Source organism: Antedon mediterranea, chromosome 2 (genome assembly GCF_964355755.1).
Source record: "Antedon mediterranea chromosome 2, ecAntMedi1.1, whole genome shotgun sequence".
In the NCBI taxonomy this organism is placed as follows: Eukaryota; Metazoa; Echinodermata; class Crinoidea; order Comatulida; family Antedonidae; genus Antedon; species Antedon mediterranea.
In genome coordinates, this window is record NC_092671.1 from 5448309 (window position 1) to 5471689 (window position 23381).

At 37.0% G+C, this 23381-nt stretch overlaps 3 protein-coding genes across 4 annotated transcripts in view; 2 read left to right on the forward strand and 1 right to left on the reverse strand.

Moving 5' to 3' along the window:
• The window catches only part of LOC140040154 (adenomatous polyposis coli protein-like), a 60418-nt gene extending 51505 nt beyond the window's left edge, over positions 1-8913 (forward strand). For both annotated transcript variants that reach the window (XM_072085864.1, XM_072085865.1), the window contains one exon: positions 190-8913. In XM_072085864.1, coding sequence (XP_071941965.1) covers positions 190-6528 — 6339 coding nt within the window. In that variant the 3' untranslated portion in view covers positions 6529-8913. The remainder of the gene's footprint in view (positions 1-189) is intronic.
• A 16-nt stretch (positions 8914-8929) lies between these two features.
• On the reverse strand, positions 8930-13517 carry LOC140040155 (uncharacterized). Its single transcript, XM_072085866.1, has 12 exons — positions 13412-13517; positions 13008-13157; positions 12317-12447; positions 11855-11972; positions 11525-11695; positions 11142-11249; positions 10658-10768; positions 10288-10431; positions 9865-9947; positions 9580-9751; positions 9306-9418; positions 8930-9056 (listed from the first exon to the last, which is right to left on the reverse strand). The coding sequence occupies exons 1-12, from the start codon at positions 13421-13423 to the stop codon at positions 9041-9043; spliced, it is 1329 nt and encodes a 442-aa protein (XP_071941967.1). The 5' UTR covers positions 13424-13517; the 3' UTR covers positions 8930-9040.
• Positions 13518-14302: 785 nt separating this feature from the next.
• LOC140039208 (uncharacterized) lies at positions 14303-23309 on the forward strand. The gene is made up of 6 exons (XM_072084806.1): positions 14303-14415; positions 15029-15127; positions 16704-21535; positions 21827-21938; positions 22038-22200; positions 22624-23309. Exons 1-6 carry the CDS (start codon positions 14303-14305, stop codon positions 22777-22779), a joined length of 5475 nt encoding a protein of 1824 aa, XP_071940907.1. The 3' UTR covers positions 22780-23309.
• Positions 23310-23381: the final 72 nt, after the last annotated feature.

Sequence of the window (23381 nt, forward strand, 5' to 3'; positions counted from 1 at the left end):
TATTTCATATATTTGTGAATTTGAATCAATCAATCTATCAGCCACAAGTATTAAGAATAATATGAACATCTCTGACATTGTCTTATAAGCAGTAAGACATGATTTTTCCTGATTTTAATTTGCCACCTTTAGTGGCACGTCATCCAAATAATGATATTAATATTTTATCTTTTTTTTTTTCATTTTCAGATGATGTTAGAGGTCGCAATGAATGCAGGAATCAAAATTGAAAATGAAGAAACGAATAACACTCGTCAAATAGAGAAAGATCAAGCATCTATGAGACCAAGTTCAGTGACAAAAATCCAGCAACAAAATGGATCAAACCTCACCAGTAGATCAAACTCTTTTTGTTTTGGCTTTGATGCCAATGGTCAAAATTTCCATGCAAGGAGACTTTCAAATGACAGTATTAATAGCATTGCTAGTGATGTTTATCCAATGGGTACACATGGAAGTCCTTATGGAAGGCATCATATTGACCATCAAATGGCCTATAATACTGGCTACCAGAATGAAGCTCATTCTATGTTGGCAGAGAATCATGCTGCAATGATAAGAAAGGTCACAGATGATTGTCTTGAGCAAGATAGAGACACAATTATTAACTTCAGCCAGAAGTATTCTGATGAAAGCCTTGGTGGAAGGACCGCCAAAGATTCCAAAGATAAGGAGACAGCAAGGAATCAAATTCCAAATATTCCTCCAGATTTGGCACGAAAATATCAGTTACCATTTCACCAACCGAAAGAGGATGAGAGACGTATGTTCAATATGGGACACAACTCAGGAAACCCATCCAGAGCTACTGGCAATCAGATTTACTCTCAAAGGTTTAATTATCCAACAGGTTACAACTTAAATCAGTCAAGCAATGGTCAATCTGAAGATAAACCATCAAGCAATGTGGAACTAATTAGAGCACGACCAAATCCAAAGATGACCACTTTTCTTGGATCAAAACTTCCATCACAGATGAGAGAACCAGCTATTTCAGGTGCTAGGCAAGTTCATTACGATGATGATGAACATGAAGAATTCTCTGCTACTGATCAACCTACAGATTACTCAAGAAGATACGCAACAGATATGGATGAATCAACTTCTCCAGGAGTGAATTTTATCCAAATGCCATTTACATCTGGTACAAACTCAAGCATATATATGGTAGCCGAGGATACTCCAGATGTATTGAATGTCGGTAACCAGAATAATGATAAATGTAGTGATGATGACAAACGAAACACTCAATCTAACGGTAAAGAGATCTTTAAAGATGACAAAAAGAAATTCTGTGTTGAAGACACTCCGACTGTCTACTCAATGCGTTCTTCATTAAGTTCTTTGAATTTTGATGAGCCTGATCATGTCCAACAACGTGAATCATATACACCACCTTTAGAGCATGAACAACATAATGATTTACAGCAAGATGAAGACAATGAATCAAGAATGTTAAACAACCATACTAAATATGAAAAAGATGAAAGAGAAGTGCATTTTGTTGAAGAGACACCTTTAGTATTTAGTAGAGCTAGCTCTACTAGTTCATTGAGTAGCTTTGATATGCCTTCCATATGCGAAGACCGATCATCAATCTTCAGTGACAGCAGACGAGCAAGTGAAGTTGTAAGTCCAAGTGATCTTCCAGATAGTCCCAGTCAGAGTATGCCTTCCAGTCCTAAGAGGAACAAGTCTGCATTTCTAAAGAAAAAAGCTGATATCTGTGAACAGAAAGTTATAAATACTGTTTCCAAAGCACCGCCTCCACCTGAACTATCATACAAACCAACTACCTTTGCTACTGAAGGTACCCCAATGGACTTCTCATGTTCAACAAGTTTGAGTGGTTTGAGTATTGAAGGAGAGGAGAAGATCAAGAAAGACATCGATTTGCCTCGTGTATGGTCAGAAGAACCAAATGATCATGAGACTGAATCACAGATAACCACAGATGATACACAAATCACAGAGGACGAAGTCGCTGAAATGTCTGAAAGGGAACAAAATCTTCTAGATGCTTGCATTAAATCTGCCATTCCAGCCAAAAAGTCAACCACTCGTCAAACTAAAGGAAAATCAAAAACAGCAAACAAAGGAAAAGACTCATTGGCAAAGAATAATTTTTCACTCGTACAAGAAGAATTACCTGCTAAAGATGTTAAACAAAGTTACTGCACAGAAGACACACCACTTATGTTGTCAACACGAACTTCTTTAAGTGACCTAACAATTGATGACTTTGAGATCAGCACAACAACTGGAGGCCAATTAGTTATGAAGGATGTGAAGAAAGATGATAAACTTGATCATCAAACTGAAGAAAACTTTAAGAATGGAGAAAGTCAGTTGAATGCAGGAAAGGAAGAAGGCGCTTCAGAACCAAATTCTTTCTTAAATGATACAGATGATTCAATTCTTGAAGCATGCATCAACTCAGCAATACCACCACCAAAACCATCTAAATTTAGACACAGTGGCTCAAAAGGCAAGTCTTCACGGCTTGGAGCGAAATCACGCAACATGGGAAGGCCAAGTGGTATTCCGCGCAGAAGGAATACTCCTCCTGACAACAGACACAGAAATCATTCTCCTATTCCTGAAGTGGAATCTGAGAATAAAACTACTGGAAACGAAAGAGTACAGGCATGGTGTAAGTTTCAACCGGATGAATTGTTACATTTCAGAACAGAGAAAACACCTAGTACATATTCTGCAGGATCCGGTCTTAGCAAACTAACAATTGACTCTGCTTTACAAGAAGATGTTATAAATGGTAATGTTGAGCTGAACACAATACCACAGGTTCCACTTAAATCTGCAACAAGTAAAACATTCCTCTCTACAGCAATTGCACAAAGAAAACCTGTGTATGGTGCTAGTCCTGGGGCATCTCCATTAGATTCACCAAGAGTGTTTGGTATTGAGGGTACGCCAATATCCTTCTCAAGAAATGATTCTCTTAGCTCTCTCAGTTGTGAAGAAGATGTTGATTTCTCTGAAGCTAAAAGGAATCTCTCTGTTGAGAAAGCAATAAAAGGAAAGTCTTCCAGTAATTCAACTGTAGCTGAGCAAAACTCATCTCAAAATGAAAACACAAATATGTTAATGGTGAAGAAAACAGTTGACCAACTAAACACAAATGAAAAGAAATCAGCTAATGTTGATACTTCTTTCAGACAATCACGAGTCAATTCAGCCGATTCCTGCAAGAAATTCTATGAAGAGGGCACCCCATTTTGTTTTTCACGTAATTCAAGTTTAAGCTCATTAAGTGATCTTGATGAGTGTACGGATACATGCGAGAATGAACAACCACAACAAAACTATCCAACCTCTGGTAAAGATACTCCACACATGTTTGCTATGGAAGGCACACCAGTATGCTTCTCACGTAACAGCTCACTTAGTTCACTAAGTATGGATGAAGAAACAGAAGCTGAACAAGCTCTTTTGGATGCTTGTATAAATTCTGCTATTCCACCACCAAAGATAACCAAGAAACCTGTGTCCAAGGCGCCCAAACCCAGAATCAGTACTTTGTCTCAAAACCAAAAAAGTAATTCTGTGTCAGGCATAAGCGCTACTCAACAACTAATGGAAAAGAAATCTGAATCATCTACTACTCAAGCCAAAGGACCACGAATAGTTAAACCATCAGAAACACAAAAGCAGCCTGAAACTAAGTCTGTTGTTGGAGGTAAGAAAACGTACAAAAGTCCAATCACTGGAAAATCGCGTTCAATTACCCTACCACGTTCAACCACACCACCTAAACCAGTGACACCAACTAAAGGTGCACAGAAAAACACTGCACAAAAGTCACCAGCAAATCGTACAGCTTCCTCGCCTAAACTACCAACTTCTAAGTCACACATGACAAAGTCAGCTAGTGGAGGATTTGAAGCAAAATCTAATACAAACAAAGTCAGTAAACCTGGACTCAATAAGACAAACAGTGCAAAAACATTAATAGTAACAAAGAGCCCTAGAACAGCTCCTGTATCAAGAACAAGTTCAGCACCACCATCTAGAACAGCTTCAGCTCCAGGCTCAAGATCACAATCCCCATCTACAAACAAACAAGCAGCCAACAAACGATCTATCTCACAAAGTCCTGCTAGAGATCTAGGGCGCAACACTTCTCCCAAGACCAGAAATGACTCTTCGGGTAGAAGAGCCAGTATTGAAAGTAACTCTTCAACAAGTTCAAATACAAGTGGCTTTAAGTCAAGGACTACTGGAACACCTCCAAAGGACAACAAAACCAATGCGCCTAAAAAGGCACCAGGAAAGCCACTATCAAAACCTTCACCAGCGAAAACTACAACAGGCTCTCCAAAGCTAGGAAGAGCTGGAACAGCTGGAGCAGGTGTAAAAAAGAAAACAGCAACCGTTTCAAAAACATCAAAGTCTCCACCTAAAGAAACTACACTTGATGTTCCAAGACCTACTCTAGTAAAACAATCTACATTCACCAAAGATTCTGCATCCATTCCAGAGAGTACTCCTGTTAACACAACTATTGTTACTACAACTGCTTTAGGGAAACCTAGACAGGAAAGCAAACTAGTGAAAGGAAGACCTCAAACACTTAACACTGCTAAAAAAACAACCATTTTAAAAAATAAACCACCTAATCCAAATCTTACAGAAAAATCAAAGAAAAGCCTATCCAATACTCCACCTCTTTTAAAAAGGTCAGCCACAAATGAAAGCAATGATGTTAAATGTGACATCAAACGACAAAGTGTCTTTGAAAGAGAGTTGGAAGAACTGTTGGGAGCTGCTGGTACTCAGTTATGTTCAGAAGTAGGTTCACGACTGACATTTGTTGTAAGAAAGGGTCCACCTCATGCAAATGCAAAGGACATTAGTGAAAGTGAATCGGAAGAGAAACAAAGTAATTCAGCACATCAAAAATCTCCTCGACAATTTGAGTTTCATGAAACAAGAAACTGTTTAAAAAGTGACAAATTATCAGGTCAGGAAAAAAGTGATGAAACAACCAGTCAAGGAAAAAGTGATGAATCATCCAGTCAAGGAAAAAATGACAATAACATCACCATTGAGATTCATCAGAAAAGTGTTGATTCCGATACTTATGTTACTAGTGATTCTGCTAGTATATGTTCTCGTGCTAGTGAGATAACCCTAACTCGTAGACCACTTCCCGAACGAAGTTTATCTACTCCTGAACCTGGATCTTACGGACCTTGGATGAAGAGGAATGACAGTGATCTGACTTCACCGACATCTTCTAAAGCTTCTTCTTTCACATCTCGCCAGAACAGTTCATACAGTCTGCATGCTATTAGTGAATGTGGTGATGCTCTTAACTGGAAACACCGTTTGAACTCGCAGTCCACTCTTGGAAACAGAATGGAAACTTGGAGTCGTCAGAGCACACCACAAGCTGGACGAAAAAACATGATCGTCAATAAGAAATCGCAGAGTGTAAACAGTCTTAGCGGGGTGGAGTTGGAGAAGAAAGAAAAGAAACGATTTTCTTTTTTAAAGTTTAAATTTAGAAGTAAAAAGAGTTTGGAGGATGAAGATGAGAAAGAGAAATCTTCCAAAGAGCAAAAATCAAAAGATCCTAAAAAGAAAAAAGACGACAAATCGAAAGACAAATCAAAATATACAGAAAAATCAAAATCCACAGAAAACTTTGAAAGATCTTCTGAAAGAAGCAGTAAAAGGAGCTCTTTCCGAGATAAATTTTCTCCTCGACTCAAGAAAAAAGGTAAAAAAGAGAAGGATAATGACAAAGATAAAATTTTGAAGGATAAGGAAGTAGAAATGGATGTGAAAGAAGACCAGCAGAAGGTAAATGACCAATCAGAGAATGATGTCTTCCGATATCCGGATAATACTCTTGATAGAAGGCTTGGACTTGACAGGTGGAATAGTGATAACAACATTGACAATGAGGTCATGCCATACTATACAGATGAATGGGACAGTGACAATGACATCAACAATGAGACAATGCCAGACTTGCCAGAAAGCTGTTCAGATATGGATCATAGCCCAGATGATCCACCATACCAAATAACCATCACTTGTAACGGTTATGGAGCAAAATCTACAAAGGATAAAAAGACTAAGGTGGCTGAGACAATTGGTGAGAAACAAAGAACAAGAAACTCATCATTCGTTGATGAGGAAGACACGACATTAAATTCTTCAAAAAACTCGAGGCGGAGGACCCTCAGTGCTGATGGACCGAGCCAATCAGGGTCGCAAAATGGGTCACCTCGGCCTCAGAAACTTCAGCTGCCGCATAAGCCATTTGGAATGAACAGAAGTGAAGACTCACCAGCAACTGTCACGTCTGCGTTGGTATCTCCTTATAATTACAGTCCTTACAAGAGGTCGTCAGGCCAGAGGGCGGACATGACGCGCTTGATTCAAGACATCAAACAATTACATCTGACAAAAGATGACTTGATGAAGCTGGGTGGTGAAGAAGGAGACAATGAGCTTGTCAGTCCATCAAGTTCTTCAACAATCACAACAGTATAATTACCTCAAATAATCTTTAGAATGTATATATTTTATCAAAGGTTCCTAAAGAAAATCGTAATTGTATAACTTTGAAATAGAATTGTGCATGGAATAGTCTGCAACACTTGTACCACAGTGGAATGAACTTATGTGTATCTGAATGCTTCCATTGAATTTTAAGTGAACTATCATCCTTATACTTAAAATCTAATTGAATAAATTAGAAAGCAAAGCTCTATTTCGTAACAACAGGTGTGTACCATCTATACTACTAGAATATGTGTTGCAGTCTGCTGCATCTTTGCCAGAATGAAAGAGTATATTAATATCTAGAAAAATGAACTTTAGTTGTAAGAAGAACACATCATTTACAACCCAACAAGGGGATGTGTATTCCTATTTCTTATCAGTTTTCAGTGTTTAAGAGTTTTATCATTTATTTTTAGAACTAGTTACAAGTTGTACTAGAAAAATTAAATATGAATATTTTGAAATATTATGATTATTGATTATGTTAAGTAATATCTTCGATGTTCATGGTAGATTTTGTAAACCGTTTCTCCGCATGGAGGAAAAAAAACATGTATATTTAAACAGTTTTATAACATATTTGCTTCAACTTAGTTTTAAGGTATGGTCACATTGGTGGAATGGGCATTTACAAGTAATTTAGTATTATTGTAGCTAAAGTACTTTTTAATAAAGAGATCACAATGGATGCTGCAATAACAACGTTATGTTATTATATAATAGGCCTATATTTATGGTTACAGTAAGTTTACAGTTTTCTACACTCAAGTGTGTGGCTAATTTATTTTGTTCGTAGATACTTTGTTTTATGTATGTATCTCGTCTATTTATATTGTACAGATATTTGATAACAAAAGCGGTGGGTAAGTTATTTGTGACACAATTTATGTGAATTTGTTTCTTTGATGCTTTACCAGTAATAGTTCTCCTTGATGGACATAATTTGGTTGTAGCATCATTCATTTGATAAGATTTCCATTTAATAGTAAAAGGCAAGGCAATTCTATTTGCATTGATATATGTTTGTATAAGATGCAGGCTAGATATGGGAAGGGTTGGGATTGAATGAAAAGTCTATTATCTATCAGCCGAAATGCCAAATCCACCGGAATTCATGAAAAAAATATCACATTGACATAATTTTAATGTTGTGAAGAATTTGTATAGTAATAATAACATGTAATCTTATATTAAGTAAAATTTGATTCATCCATTGTAAACATATCATAAACAAATATAAAGATAAATTTTACTGCCGAAATGTTTTTTTAGTACGATATACGATTGTTTTCATTGTACTGTACTTAATTTTCGTCCATTCTTAACGCCTTACATTGTGTCTATCATATAATCTGAAACGTACAACTCGTTAACAAGTTTTTTCGGTTTTATATAACTGTACAGTTTTGTAGTATTCAGTATATAATTAGGTACAGAAATGCTAGCTTGCTTGATTTATATATTACCTGGAAAGTAATGAACAGGTAGATTGTTTGTGATGGGGCACAGTGTCAATAGTTCTTGCTGAATCTAGAATACTTTGAACGCGTTGTTTCAGATGTATTCCATCATTCGAATATTCATCTGGGGGCTAGTAGGAGCATGATGTTAGTCACGCTCAACATAATAATATGTTTATTTATAGTATTAATGATGAGTTGTGTAGAGCCTGTTTATCATAGTAATGATCTACTAATAGAATCACGAAACTAAATTGATCATACATAACAATCAATATTATTAGTGGTTATCATTTATTTATTAGAATAATTGAAACCTCAAATGCACATATTGTAATTAATATTTTATTGAAATTATATTTTTTATGTTCAGAGCACACATCGGATTAATAGAATTAGTTTATATCATTATGGAACTATGGGCTGATTTTATAGCTCCGTGTTATCAATTAAATGTGTGTGTATCTTCGGAACTTTACCCTCTGTCATATGGTTGTTGAAATTATTGCGTTTTTTTTTTAATTTTAAAAAGCTAACCAAAACAAACAGCTTGATTGGGCAAAACTTATTTTTGTTATCAGCACTTTGATATCTGCAACAGTATCCATAATTATGAAAAAGATGTTCATTTAATAGTACCAGCTCATATTTGGGCATAGTGGCGTTTTGCAATATACTGTACAGAATTTGTTAGTATAAATATATCGATGTTTATTATTAGGTGTCCATACTTTTATCACTAGGCGCAGTTTAGGACTATGCTATTTATTTAAATATATGTTACTAGCAATGTCCCAACTGGCACCCCGTATTTTACTGTGTATATGTTACAAATTATTTTCACATGTTTTAGTAATGCATTCTCGTTATATGTGTATAAACGAAAATAATAATAAAGAAATCGAACAAAATATATTTTATTACTTTATTGTTGCTTATTTGTCCAGGTCATTAATTTTATCAATTTAATCATTTTTTATTAACCAAAAATGTGATAATTTAGATACGTGATGTCATAGATAATGATTCTTGTGGTGATTTCAGTAACCCATACCTCTGTAAGAAACAAAGAGAAACAAACATTTAAAAAGAACATCAAGCAAAGCGCAATGCATCAATTCACTGTATTCTTTATTGAGCTTTACATAGAAATAATGCTTATTGGTATAAAAGTACCCAAATCTGTCCCCTGTATTTTTCACTACGGCCGAATCAAGCCTGGAAACAAATCAAGCACATCGACAAATACTGTACTTAAACAATGTACCCATGTCGGGTACAGTATATACAACAGTTTATACTTACGAAACAGCGCAGGACTGGCGCCGAGATTTCATTCGCTGTTGGCGTAGTTTTAAATCTTGTTCGGTCAAATTATATTCGTAAGCATCATGAAAAATCACTTTAGGAACAATCACCTGTAAAGAATTTGAAACTAGTCTACCAATAAGGTTGTTCCATCACCAATCACTATTCTTACCGATATTTTTTTTTATCCCACCATTATTTTTTGACTAGCCTTTTTGTGAACAGCATTTTCAAACTTGTTTATTGTATGTTGATTAATAACAATTCTTACTCTATGTCCGTGAAATTTCTCGATGATCATATTTTCCTGTATAGATTGCATAGCGTCCTTAATTCTTTCTTTTTCGTAGTCCATTCCGCCGGCCTTTGCTTCGCGGTCAGCTTCCAGAATACGCCGCGTTCGTTCCAATGCACACTCATGGTCCGCCCACTGTATAGATTGCCTGGCATTCAAACGGAGATCAGTTTAGTGTTCGAAGTGTTAAAAATTAAATTAAAGAAAATAGTTGTTTGTTCAAACAAAGTTAATTAAGTAGGAAAACAATGGTTGACTTACCGACGAATCATCTTATACATGACGTCATCATGACGCATCTCAGATTCCCGCGTGGTCACTGCCTCCTTTTGTGTTTCATTTTGCTGCAAAAAAAAACATAACCATGATCAATTTGAAAATGCGGTGTAGTTAAATAACAGCTAAAACAATTAAAATGCTGCTTGTTTCGTGAATAGTATTTTGAACATAATTTGTGTGACGATATAGAGGGCGTACTAATACTATCTGATACAGAGACATATTATATTCAATGATCTGATCTGATATGTAGAGTACTGTTTTAATTTATAGGCCTACATACGGATATCGGCGGAAATATTATGTTCATAATAGTATAAATAGAAAATACTGTTATATAATATACAGTACTGCATTATTATCTAATATATAGTTAATTATGTGTACCTAAATAATTTTACTTACAACTACACCAGCAAACAGTCGCATGAGCTCTTCATGTGAGAGTACTTTAAGTTGCATAGATTTGACGCTAACATTATCCATCTGTTTCTTTCCAGACGCATACGCTCTAGCCTCAGCCAATCGTCGCCTCTTTTCGTTCTCTTCCTGAAACAAAAAATAGTGTAAGTTTTGATTTGTATACTTAACGCGTTTCCCTTTCAGACAAACGCATTATTATTAATAATAATAACGTGTTTCCCTTTCAGACAAACGCATTATTATTAAAATACTAACGCGTTTCCCTTTCAGACAAGCGCGTTATTATTAAAATAATAATGCGTTTCCCTTTCAGACAAGTGCGTTATCAAAATAATCGTCAATGATAACTTACCAGCATCAGCGACTCTAGTGCTGTTGTTGATCGTTTAAAATGCAAGACAAGTTCATCTTTCATTTCTCGGTAAAGTTCATCCAGAGCGTTCTCTTCTTCCACTTTAACAACCTTAATAGTAATTTGAATTAATATCAAATAATGTCAACAGTGTGTTTGTACTTGCGTGTATGTCTCGAGCGAAAAAACTAAAACAATCAAATAGTAGGTGCGACTTGGTGTTTCATATACACATGTTCACACGTATCGCACGAAAAATATCCGCAAGCTTCTCTGTGTTTCAATTTTCATAAAAAAAAACTAAAGATTTGAATTTGGTACTTAATAGCCATGACAAGACTAGCTTTGTTCCCACTTAGACGCAGCGCAAGGACGCAAGCAACCGTAATTTGACCAATCACGATACGATGACCATCCGAAATGTCGCATGTGATTGGTCAACTTACTACTTGCGTTGCGTCCTAAGACTGTAATTTAAACTTACCTCTAGGTCTCCCATGGCACTGTCCAATTCATTTTGAATCTGCACCCAAACATTGTTCACATGAGCTAAACATTTCATGTAAAACCTGAACTCTTTATCATTTGATGTCTGCACAATAAAACAAAATATGGTCGTAGTTCTTAGCATGTTGTCATTTTAGGCACACGGTTTTTGACGACAGTGCATTAAATAGTATGATGTATCATACGGTAATATAACATTGTATCCATTGAATTGCCTGGTACTGTAGTAGACTTAACTAACCTTTTTTTTTATATATATACGTGATCAATAGGTATCAATCAATCAATCAACCAATCTGGTACTTGATTATCGTTATTGTTTGTGTATGTGATTGGGTGATTGATTGCTAAGCCTCTTACCCGGTCATCGTCTATCATGGCATTCATCAGCGCCACACGTCTCTCCCGTTCGTCTTCTAACGTACAACCCAATTGTGCATCTTTGGCCTTTCTCGTCAACACACTTAAACTGTAGTCCAGGTTGTTTTCGCATCCACGCATTATTGAATCAACTAACTTTTTTTCACATTCCTGGTAATTAAAATTAAAGTAGTGTACACATGGTGTCATTATTTGTAGTTTTGCAACGTAATGAACGCTTTACTGTTGGTCCAGCAATGTCAAATCAATTCGTTAAAGGTAGACAGTCATACTAAAATTAGCCATTGAAACATAAGTTTGTTTACTTACAATATTAAATCCTATCACACGGCCCAGCTCTTTATTGATTTTTAGCAACATATTTTTGGCGCCTAAATACCGGTTTCTACCTTCCCGTAATCGCCTTGCCTTCTCCTTATCGACAGCACTGTAAAATTAAAATAAACTAGTTTAGTATAGTCATAGTTTTGCTAGAGATTGTTGGTAGGCCTACTCATTATCTAGTATTTATTATTAGCTATTCGGATACTATTAAAAACCACGCTATATCACACATTTCGATGAAATACACACTTGCCGTGATATACCAACCCTCCCCTCCCCACATTCCCGCGCCAAAAAACCCAAAGTTTCCAAATTAACGACAATCATTCTTTTATCTATTTATTTTTTAATGCTTTTTTCTGTTCTGTTTATTCGTAACTTTCCCGATAATAACAACCCAACTGATACCCCCAACATCCCTTACCCTATTCCACTACATATACTTACTCGTCAACGGCAGCTAATGTCATATTTCTTTGTTTCTTCTCTAAGCAGCACTGCTGTTCATTGTTCACATCCCAATGTCGCCTGTCGTAGAAATGACTTGGTTTTTTCATTCCCGTGCGTTTGGTTTTTATCTGTTACAATGATATATTCAAGTGATACTTGTTTATTAATCTCCTTTTGAACTTATAATTGGCATAGAGTTATTTGTTTATGGCCGACGTCTGTCGTGAACGACAATGTCAATTAGTTTTACATCCATCTGAATGTTATAGATGAAACTAAGCCAGGATATAAACCTAGACTAAATAATACCCGGATCCCCAAACGTCTATATAGTATTTATAGTTGTGTCAGAAGAAAGAAAGAAAGAAAGAAAGGTGGGTCATATAGGCTATATAGCTTGTAACCCACCCATCAAGCAAGTATATACAACTGGCGGTACATGTAGGCCTAAGCGTAAAGATTTTGTTTTATGTTCAGTTGTTTCATTCGAAAGAACGTAGAAAAAATCTGTGGAAACAGTCATATTTCTCTATAAAGCTCTGTCTACACTATCAAACTAGTTTGCCCAATTATGGTAGTGGCATGCCCAAATATACTACTGATGACATCATCATGTTCATATATGGGCAAATCACTTTTTTTTTGTCACATAAAATTTGATAGGTGGTAGGTAGGTGTAGGTGTCTACCTTGTAGTAACCAGGCCTTCGTTTGATACCCTTCTTCACGTGATCTCGGTACACTCTCTGGGCAATGATTTCTTTAGTAGTAAGAAGGAATGATACTGGTGCCTCCTCCTCATCGTACTCTTCATCGGAATCCCAATGATGGTCCAACATCTGCCAAAAAAAAGCATGTCCATAAGGAATATAAGAACAGGGAAGAGTGAAAGTAATTGTAATTTCACTTTTCCCTGATAATAATAATAATGTTTAATGAATAGATATAAAACACAACACAATAGTATTAATGCCCACTCGACTCGGACCCAACAATGTATTGCGTTTTAAATACTAATTTATATTCATTTAAATATCTGTTTTCATATTCATAATTCTTGTTCTATATTTTTTCCGTAAGCGTAGTAACCTACCTTGTGCTCCATGATAATTGTTAGATATCTTTAAATTTATAACAAAGACGGAAACAGTATGTGTTTATGTTTACTTTTGTGTGTGTATGTTTACTTGTTGTGTCATCAGTCGCTATGTCCTGTGTTGTTGCTATGACGTGTGCGTTCAATTCCGAAATGCGTACATAGCAATGCATCCGGTTTAAATACGCGGGCATCTCTATCTCTAACGTGCGCAATAACGTCATGACAACATTGACGACGTCATGCGCGAACCAAACTTTATTCGGCGCGCTATGCTAGATTTTGGTTTGAATCCTTATTTTTATTTTAGCCTTTTATGTTTATTTCTGTTTTACTTTACATTTTATAAATATTTACATAAACAAACATTTTCTTTTTTTATTTAACTTTCGCTTCCGATTCCTCGCGTTAATATTTTATTTGGGCGGAATTACATCAGACTATGACATCTAAAAAGTTGAAGAGTTGAAAATATTAGAAAACAATAATATAGGATATTTGATTGTTCGTCTACTGTACTGAGATAACAAATAACTACAATATTGTTACAGTTAACTTGTAAAATGTAATAGAACTTATAGTCTATAGAAATGAAAGTTTATATTATCCAAATTCCGGTAGCCAAAAGTTATTTCATTTTTTAAAAACATGATGATATAATCTTTCATGATTATATAAAAACACGAAGAATCATGCGTTACCTTTCAAAACAATTTAAAATTAATATTTAAACTTTATCTTTTCGTAATCCTTCTTCTCATTTTGTAACAAAGTTTCTGAACCCCAAAACATGTTTAATGTACAGTAGTAGCATAAATTGTAAGATACATCTATCAAATTTAAATAGATTCTCTTAAATTAAATCCACGAAATTGTTGTGGTATCAGAATGCTGCGTTATTTTATCGTAATTGTTGTCATCGTTCTTTCTTTTGGTGATTTACTGTGGGCCGCCCAAGACTGTAACCTACCAGCAGTGGGTGTTTGCGAGTACGAAGAACCGTGAGTACTACTTACTTTATTTATTTGGTCAGGTTTACGTGTGACTTTTTGCATTTGCAATGCATTGGTATTATTTAATAAACTTGATGCAAGGTACTAGATACAATAGGAAGCCTCTGTGAACACCAGTGTCCAAAGGGAAAATACGGCTTAAATTGTGTAGAAAATTATCAGTGTAAAAATGGAGCCATCGTCTCGAAGGGCATTTGTAATGTATGAATTGATATTATGTAATAATCTAACTTGATACGAAACGAAAATGCTCGATACAAAAGCATTGAAAATAGATAGATAAAACAGTCTGTAGCGTGCAATAAAAATGGTAAATTGGTAACTTCAGTAATTTATTTATTTATTTATCTATATGTGTTATTTGACTCATACTGTATCTGTCAGTGCGGGTTTTTCCCCTAAATAAGTGTAGGCCTACACGTGTTTTTACTTCTTTTTTTTCAGTCTGTAGACTTATATAATAATTCGAAAAAAACTAACAATATTTCGTATTTATCTGAGAGATTAAAAATGTACTGTAGTCCCTATGTATAGAAAGGAAGGATTGTTGTTTTTACATGTACACGACGTATTATTTTACGATTATTTGTCTTGTTTGCAGGGAAGTATTTCCACACATTCGTGCCGTTGTATCTTTGAGACACGGATCTTATAAAGTAGCTTGTGGCTGGAAGAACTTGAAAACATGTACACGATATAGGTAAGTCCATCCATATAATTATAATACGTTACGAAATGTAATACTGTATAATATTCTCTGGAATTACGATAACAAATCTCAGATAGCCCTAGTCCTATGTACAGTATTGTGTTGATCCGATTTGGAAAATATGTTTTTATTTATTGAATGGTAGGCATACATTATAAACCGAATCGTACTTATTGTTGGGTTCCTCTTGTGTTATACACTATGGTGCCGTAAGTCTAACGCTTCACCTGCGTCGTTGCCTTTTTCTTTTTATAATTTATTTATTATTAATTTGTGTCACAAAATATTTAACGGAATATTGAAATATTACGGTAAACAAAATTGTATCGACAAAAGTATAAATAATGATATTCTTCGTTCATTATTATTTAGTATTTTAACTAATACTATATTTCTAAATATCCTACTTTAGGCCCATATATTACAATACTTATGCATTACGTCTTGAAATCATCACACAGAAGTCATTGAAATGTTGCACCGGTTACAGAAACGACACGGGCCGTTGCATTCGTAAGTTTGAATTCGTTGAATTGGATTGAATTAAGTGTTTTGTTGTTTCATAAAGATAAATTTATTTACAATTAATAGGGTGTTATCTATTTACTTAATTGATAATCAACTTTTTTTTCTGACACGATGACGTGAATTTTCTTACAATTATTTATTTAATTTGATTCTAAAATCTATGACGTGAAAATAAATATGATTAGGCCTATGAGTATTAAATATACAATGTGTAATCACAAATCATTTACCAGATCGTCATTAATAAACAAATTGAATTTTATATCTGAATAAAAAAATGAAACAGTATGATCGGTTACATAATATTGTGTAATTTCAAACGTAACGGTGCCGTTAACATTGTATACATTATAGGTTTAAATCAATAACAATAAAAATGCTGTTTTCTGATTGTAGCACGCCCTCTATATCGTCACATTATTGTTGTTGTCTTTTCCGTTAAAACGTTACGGGTGATTCACCTGTGTGTGAATTTCAAATAATCTATTCATATTTTAGTCTTCTTATAATTCTTCATTTGGAGACAATGAAATGAAACTTATGGTCATATGCTAATTAACAATATTATTCTCATTCTAACTTTAATTGTATGCTCGACAGCGGTATGTGACAGTCCATGTCAACATGGGGGTGTATGTTCATCTCCCAACAACTGTCAGTGCGAAACAGGCTTCATTGGACCAGCTTGCCAATTCAGTGAGTTCATTTAACATCATTATCTCCAAACTTAACCTTATATGACGACTTTCTTTTTAGATTCTCCGTGAATTTCTATGAATAAAAAAATGTTCGTTTTGTTGATCATTGTATATTTATATTAATTTTTGTATTAGCATGTTTTATTGATTATTATACTTACTAATAATAATGATAATTATCTATCTACCAATAACGTATTGTATAATATTTCCAAGTATTTCCTTGATTATATCTTAAACCTGTTTAGTCTAATAACAATCTTATAATGTGTATTTAAAGCAAGTTGTAATTTAACTAACCCGTTGGTCCGTCTGATTTAATTTAATTTTTTAATCCTAAGAAACAATGAACTCTACAAAATTGTGCGCCTTTCGTCTTCATCGTTATTGATTCTCCATACAGGGTGCACGGACAATACATTCGGTGTGCAATGTTTGGAGAGCTGTGACTGCCTCAATGGCGGAAGTTGTGATAACATTCTCGGTAAATGCGTATGCCCACCTGGCTACTATAGCATCCGATGTGAGGACGTATGTCCGCCTGGAACCTATGGTAAAGATTGTACAAAACTATGTCAATGTCAAAATGGAGCTTCTTGTGACCCAGTCAATGGTCTATGTATCTGTAAATCAGGGTTTCGCGGTGAATTCTGCCAGAATCCTTGTAGGACCGGTTACTTCGGGCTACGTTGCGCTAAAGAATGTCGCTGTCAAAATGGCGCTTATTGTAACAGCGGTGACGGGTCGTGTGACTGTTCACCAGGGTATAGAGGAAACTTCTGTGAATCTGCCTGTCCATCTACTTTCTACGGTGTAGCATGCTCAAAAAGGTGCTCGTGTTTGAATGGAGCAGTGTGTGATAATATTGAAGGCACGTGCTATTGTGCACCTGGGTATACAGGTGTCACATGTGCAGATTTATGTCCACGTGATACATACGGTGATAACTGTGCAAACGAATGTACGTGTCAGAATGGTGACTGTAATCATGTGACAGGTGCGTGTCGATGTTTTACAGGCTGGCAAGGAATTGACTGCAACAGGCCATGCAATGCTGGGACATACGGAGTTAATTGTGAGTCAATTTGTCTTTGCGAAAACGGCGGGGTATGTAACCATGTATCGGGTGCGTGTCGATGTTCCCCTGGTTGGATTGGTATAGCTTGCAGCGAAAGTTGTGTTGAAGGTCGCTATGGGTATAAGTGTAAAAAACAATGCGTTTGTCAGAACGAAGCAGTATGTAACGCAATCGATGGCTCATGTACGTGTACACCTGGCTGGATCGGAAGCCTCTGTGACCAGCAGTGTCCAAAAGGAAAATACGGCCTAAATTGTGTAGAGAATTGTCAGTGTAAAAATGGAGCACGTTGCCATCACATCGAAGGGAAATGCACGTGTACACAAGGCTGGCAAGGCGATTTTTGTACCAAGCCTTGTCCTGTAGGCAGGTATGGTCTCCAATGTTCTTTAGAGTGTGTGTGCCAGAATAATGCTCAATGTGATCACGTTGATGGTACATGTACATGTGCCCCTGGATGGCGTGGTACACGGTGCTCTATTCCTTGTGGTATAGGTACTTTTGGTTACGAGTGTGATCAGAAATGCCGATGTCTTAATGGGGGATCATGTAATCACATTGACGGCAGATGTACATGTGTTGCTGGCTATTTTGGTCCTTCGTGCAATGAAGAATGTCCAGAAGGCTATTTTGGTCTAAATTGTCTGTCTGAATGTGAATGTGTAAACAATGCCTTGTGTCATCACCGAAATGGACAATGCGCATGTAAACCAGGCTGGATTGGAAGAACATGTGAGACACCTTGTCAAGGAGGCCGATTTGGGGATGCCTGCGCATTAAGATGCAAGTGTGGTAATCAAGGTGTTTGTAATCACGTCGACGGGTCTTGTTCTTGTCCCGCTGGCTTCCATGGTACAAGGTGTACCCTTGTATGTAATGAAGGTTACTATGGCATAGAATGTCTTTACGTGTGTCAATGTCAAAATGGAGCAACCTGTAATCCTGTTGATGGTAGTTGCCTTTGCTCAGCAGGTTGGCAGGGCACTTTATGCGATGAACCCTGTGCTGAAGGTTTCTATGGTTATCAATGCACACAAAGATGTGCTTGTTTGAATGGTGGGGTGTGTGACACGGTAGACGGAGCCTGCACATGTCCGCCAGGCTGGAGGAGCTTCTGTGGTGAGCCCTGTGCGGAGGGAACATTCGGCCAAGGATGTGAAGGACAATGCAGGTGTAAAAATGGAGCAACTTGTTCTAATTTCGATGGACGGTGTACTTGTACTTCTGGTTGGTTTGGCGCATCTTGCGATGCGGCGTGTGAAGCGGGATTCTTTGGACCTAATTGCAGATCAGAGTGTCAATGCTTGCATGGGGCTACTTGTAGCAGGTTCGACGGTACGTGCGAATGTGCTGACGGTTATACAGGTGATAAATGTGAACTTCTGTGCCCACAAGGACGTTACGGTAAGAATTGTGAAAGTCGCTGTAGGTGTTATCACAATGCTGATTGTTCTCCGTTTGATGGTGAGTGTAGTTGCCCTGCAGGATGGAGAGGAGAGCAATGTAGCATTCCTTGCAGCGCTGGATTATTTGGTATTCAATGTTTAGGACGATGTCGGTGTCAGAATGGTGCATCTTGTTCAAGATTTGACGGTACGTGCACATGTTCAGATGGTTGGTATGGCGATGCTTGTAACATTGAATGTCCTTCGGATCGATGGGGTTTTAACTGTCAAGAAAGCTGCTTGTGCGAAAACGATTCGGCTTGTTCACGCTTTGATGGCACGTGTAGTTGTGGATTTGGTTGGTATGGTAAACACTGTAATTTACCTTGCCCTGATAATAGATTTGGTATTGGATGCACTGGAATATGCCAGTGTAAGAATAACGCAGCATGTTCCAGAATTGACGGATCATGTACATGCGGCGCTGGTTACACAGGCAACCACTGTGATATCGCATGCCCTCCTAGTCTTTACGGTATAGACTGCAAGAATACATGTTTATGTCAGAATGATGGATTGTGCAATAGACTTGATGGTAGTTGCAACTGTCAGCCCGGCTGGGAAGGAGTCTACTGTAGTACAGAATGCAGCTCTGGAAAGTATGGTAATAATTGTGAAGGCGTGTGTCTTTGCAGAAATGATGCTCAATGTTCGCATATTGATGGTAGTTGCAGTTGTACTGCTGGGTGGTTTGGTGTAAGATGTGATAAACCCTGTAGACAAGGATTATATGGACCTGGTTGTAATTTTAGATGCAAATGTCGTAATGGCGGATCTTGCTCGCGATTTGATGGTGCATGTACTTGTTCATTGGGGTTTAGTGGTAAAACGTGTGAACAAACTTGTGACGATGGATTTTTTGGAGTTCAATGTCTTCAAACATGTGCTTGCCAAAATAATGCCGAATGCTCACAGACTGATGGAACTTGTGTGTGCACAGCTGGCTGGACAGGTGATCTGTGTGATACACCATGTGCTAGTGATAGATGGGGAGAAGACTGTAAAAACGAATGTAATTGTCTTAACGAAGCTGTATGTGACCGGTTTACTGGTTCGTGTCATTGTACTCCTGGTTACACTGGAACAATATGCCACACGCCTTGCCCATCTGGTCGATATGGTGCGGATTGTGCTTTCGAATGTGCCTGTCAAAATGGTGCCTATTGTTCACGTTTTAATGGAGATTGTACATGTAGAAGTGGTTGGGCTGGTGACACGTGTGAATACTCATGTCCGCCTGGTTACTATGGAGTCGGATGTTTGAATGAGTGCCGATGCCAAAATGGAGCCACGTGCAACCCAGAGGACGGTAGATGCCACTGTGGACCTGGATGGCAAGGTGTTGTGTGCAATTTGGAATGTCCAAACGGATTCTATGGTTTGAAATGTCAATCTCGATGCAAATGTCTGAATGAAGGAATATGCAACAAACAAGATGGATCGTGCACATGCACTAATGGTTGGAGTGGCGCGATATGTGATGTTGCATGTGGTGCTGATACTTACGGTGCCAATTGTCTTCAGACGTGTGCGTGTCAAAATGGTGCACAGTGCTCTAGAGTTGACGGAACGTGCTCTTGCACAAACGGCTGGATGTCTGACAACTGTGACGTACCTTGTCCAGAAGATAGATATGGTGCAAACTGCGTAAAGGTATGCCATTGTAAAAACCACGCAACGTGTGACCGATTTACGGGGGAATGCGAGTGCCAACATGGGTGGACTGGGGCTGTATGTGACACTCCATGCTCACCTGGTACATTTGGTTCAAATTGCAATCAACGGTGCAGGTGTACCAATGAAGCCACTTGTTCGCCTGTCGATGGTAGCTGTAGTTGTGTTGCGGGGTGGACAGGTATTTTGTGTAATCAACAATGTGATGGTCTGCACTACGGAGTGAACTGTGCTCAACTATGTTCTTGTCAAAATCAAGGTACTTGTGATTCTTTCACTGGTGCTTGTGATTGTCCACCTGGGTGGCACGGCACCGTGTGTGACATAGCGTGCCCTAACAGACGATATGGCAAAAACTGTGAACAACTTTGTCGCTGCCAAAACCAAGCTGAATGTGATTCAACGGACGGCAGCTGCTCTTGTAAAGAAGGATTTACTGGAAGATTCTGTGACACAGCATGCCAACAAGGCTCTTACGGTACTAACTGTATGTACACGTGTACATGCGAGAACGGTGCATCTTGTTCAAGATTTAATGGTGCATGTACATGTCCTCCTGGATGGTTCGGAGATTTATGCAACTTGGAATGTGCAGACAACACGTATGGTCTTCAATGCTTAGAGCAATGTGATTGTCAAAACGGTGCTTCTTGTTCTCGGTTTGATGGTTCATGTACATGTGCACCAGGCTGGACTGGGCCTAAGTGCGATGTGGCCTGTAGGGATGGCTACTATGGTGCGTATTGCACTCAGCGCTGTCGATGCACTCATGGCGGGACATGCTTGGCTACAACTGGTGAATGTAACTGCCCTGCAGGGTGGATGGGGCCATTGTGCGCCAATGCATGCCCAGAAGGACGCTATGGTATACGCTGTGCCCAAGGATGTCTTTGTCAAAACCAGGCGACTTGTAATCCTGTCAACGGAGAGTGTACGTGTTTAACTGGATGGATTGGTACCTATTGTGAAACAAAGGGTAGGTTCTCTACCAAAATGTTTTTTTTAATTATTATTTATAATATTATTCCGTTTGATGTTACCGACATATATGTATAATTGGTCGTTCAGTACCAGGGAGGTATACCTTCCTGGTCAGTACCGACAGCAGTATTACAAACTGATTGAATGATTACTAAATTGCGCATGTGGTTTCTGTGTGCCGAAATTAGTTAAGGTTACTTGAATCGGCTTCGGCTTACTAAATTAAACAACAAATTGATTGACTGCCATTTATAATTTTTATAACTATTCTTTTTTGATCGATTAGATATTGTTGGATTCAAACCATCTCAAATAATTTCGACAAAAGAAGTAACATGCTCTGAAGTAGCCGTGTATTATGAGGATGGTAAATATATATTCGAGTGTTTGGAAATACGGTACGTTTCAAATTGTCATAATAACAGACCTATTTATACTTATTCTGTAGTAAGTCAACTATTTAATACTAAATAAGTTCCTTTACTTTTCCCAATCAGCGTTGATGGGCTGAGATTCCCAAATGGTGTAACATGTCGGGAACGCTGGGTGGATAGGATTCCAGATAAATCCGACGCCTACTTTCATATGCGTACTGATCACGTGGGTTTCTGTAGGACGATTCTAAACAACAATGACGAATACAGTAAAAGTGCTTTACATGTAAGTTCATCATAAACCCAGATTATCTCTTGCGCTATACACACTATAAAAACACAAATAAGAATAAATTTTATTAAATTGTTCGTAAGATGCTTGTTAAACAGGCTCAATACCAAAGTCTCCGTGTTAGCAGTACGTACATCAACATGAATTGAATTGAATAAATGCATAAGCACAAAGAGTCAGGGTGAAAATTTGGCTATTTTTATCCGTAAAAACAGGACACGACACCAGTGATTATGACGACGATATCGAATAAAAGGGAGACGGAAACAAGAATTTTACTCTGATTAATGATGAGATGACGACAGCATGACGACAAATCAATCGGTATCATGATGATCAATGTCGTAATTACGGATTAAAAAACAGAATCGTCGTTTAATACATTAGTCATTAATATATCTTTTAATATTTTACCAGAGCGTTCGAGTTGAAGTATCGTTCAAATGTGCTGAAACACGTGAATATCGGATCCAGTGGATGGACAACACATGGAATACAAAACAAGTCCAAGACGCTGGCTATGCCAACCATCTCAGATGTATAATCCAAGACTCTGAAATGACTGCGTACTAATGAACATATTGATAAATATCGATAACAAATTACTTTTTAAAAACTTGCTATACGTCGTTCTCAAGATGTACGATGTGTGTACCGTGCACAAATATATTTATATAAAAATCTACAACATTATAGGGCCTAAATAAAAAAATTTATGATTTGCTCTATTTTGGTCAATTTACTTTTAGCAAAAGTATTTGATATTTTGTAGAAGTATTTAGTAGTTTTCATTGCATATATAATTATTTTGCTTAGAATAATAACAGAAGAATATTATTATACAGACTATTGTAGAATGAAATGGCATATAAGACAATTATATAATATTATTAATAGTTTGCTTCTTAATGGTTAATTACGGTATACTAAAATGAAACGAATCTCTGTTCCGAATTTCATTTCGCAATTAATAGCCTAGGCAATAATCGAATATGTTTTTAGAAAATAAGTAAATCGGAATTAATACTAACGAAATGTCTGTTGGACTAAACAAAAAATCGTCGTTAAAAATAAAGTTAAAATGATTATTAGAATCATAAATGTTACACGTAGTCCTTGTATAAAGACTTTGAAATAAAAAAAAATGTTCATTGAATATTTGTGGTGGCAGCAGA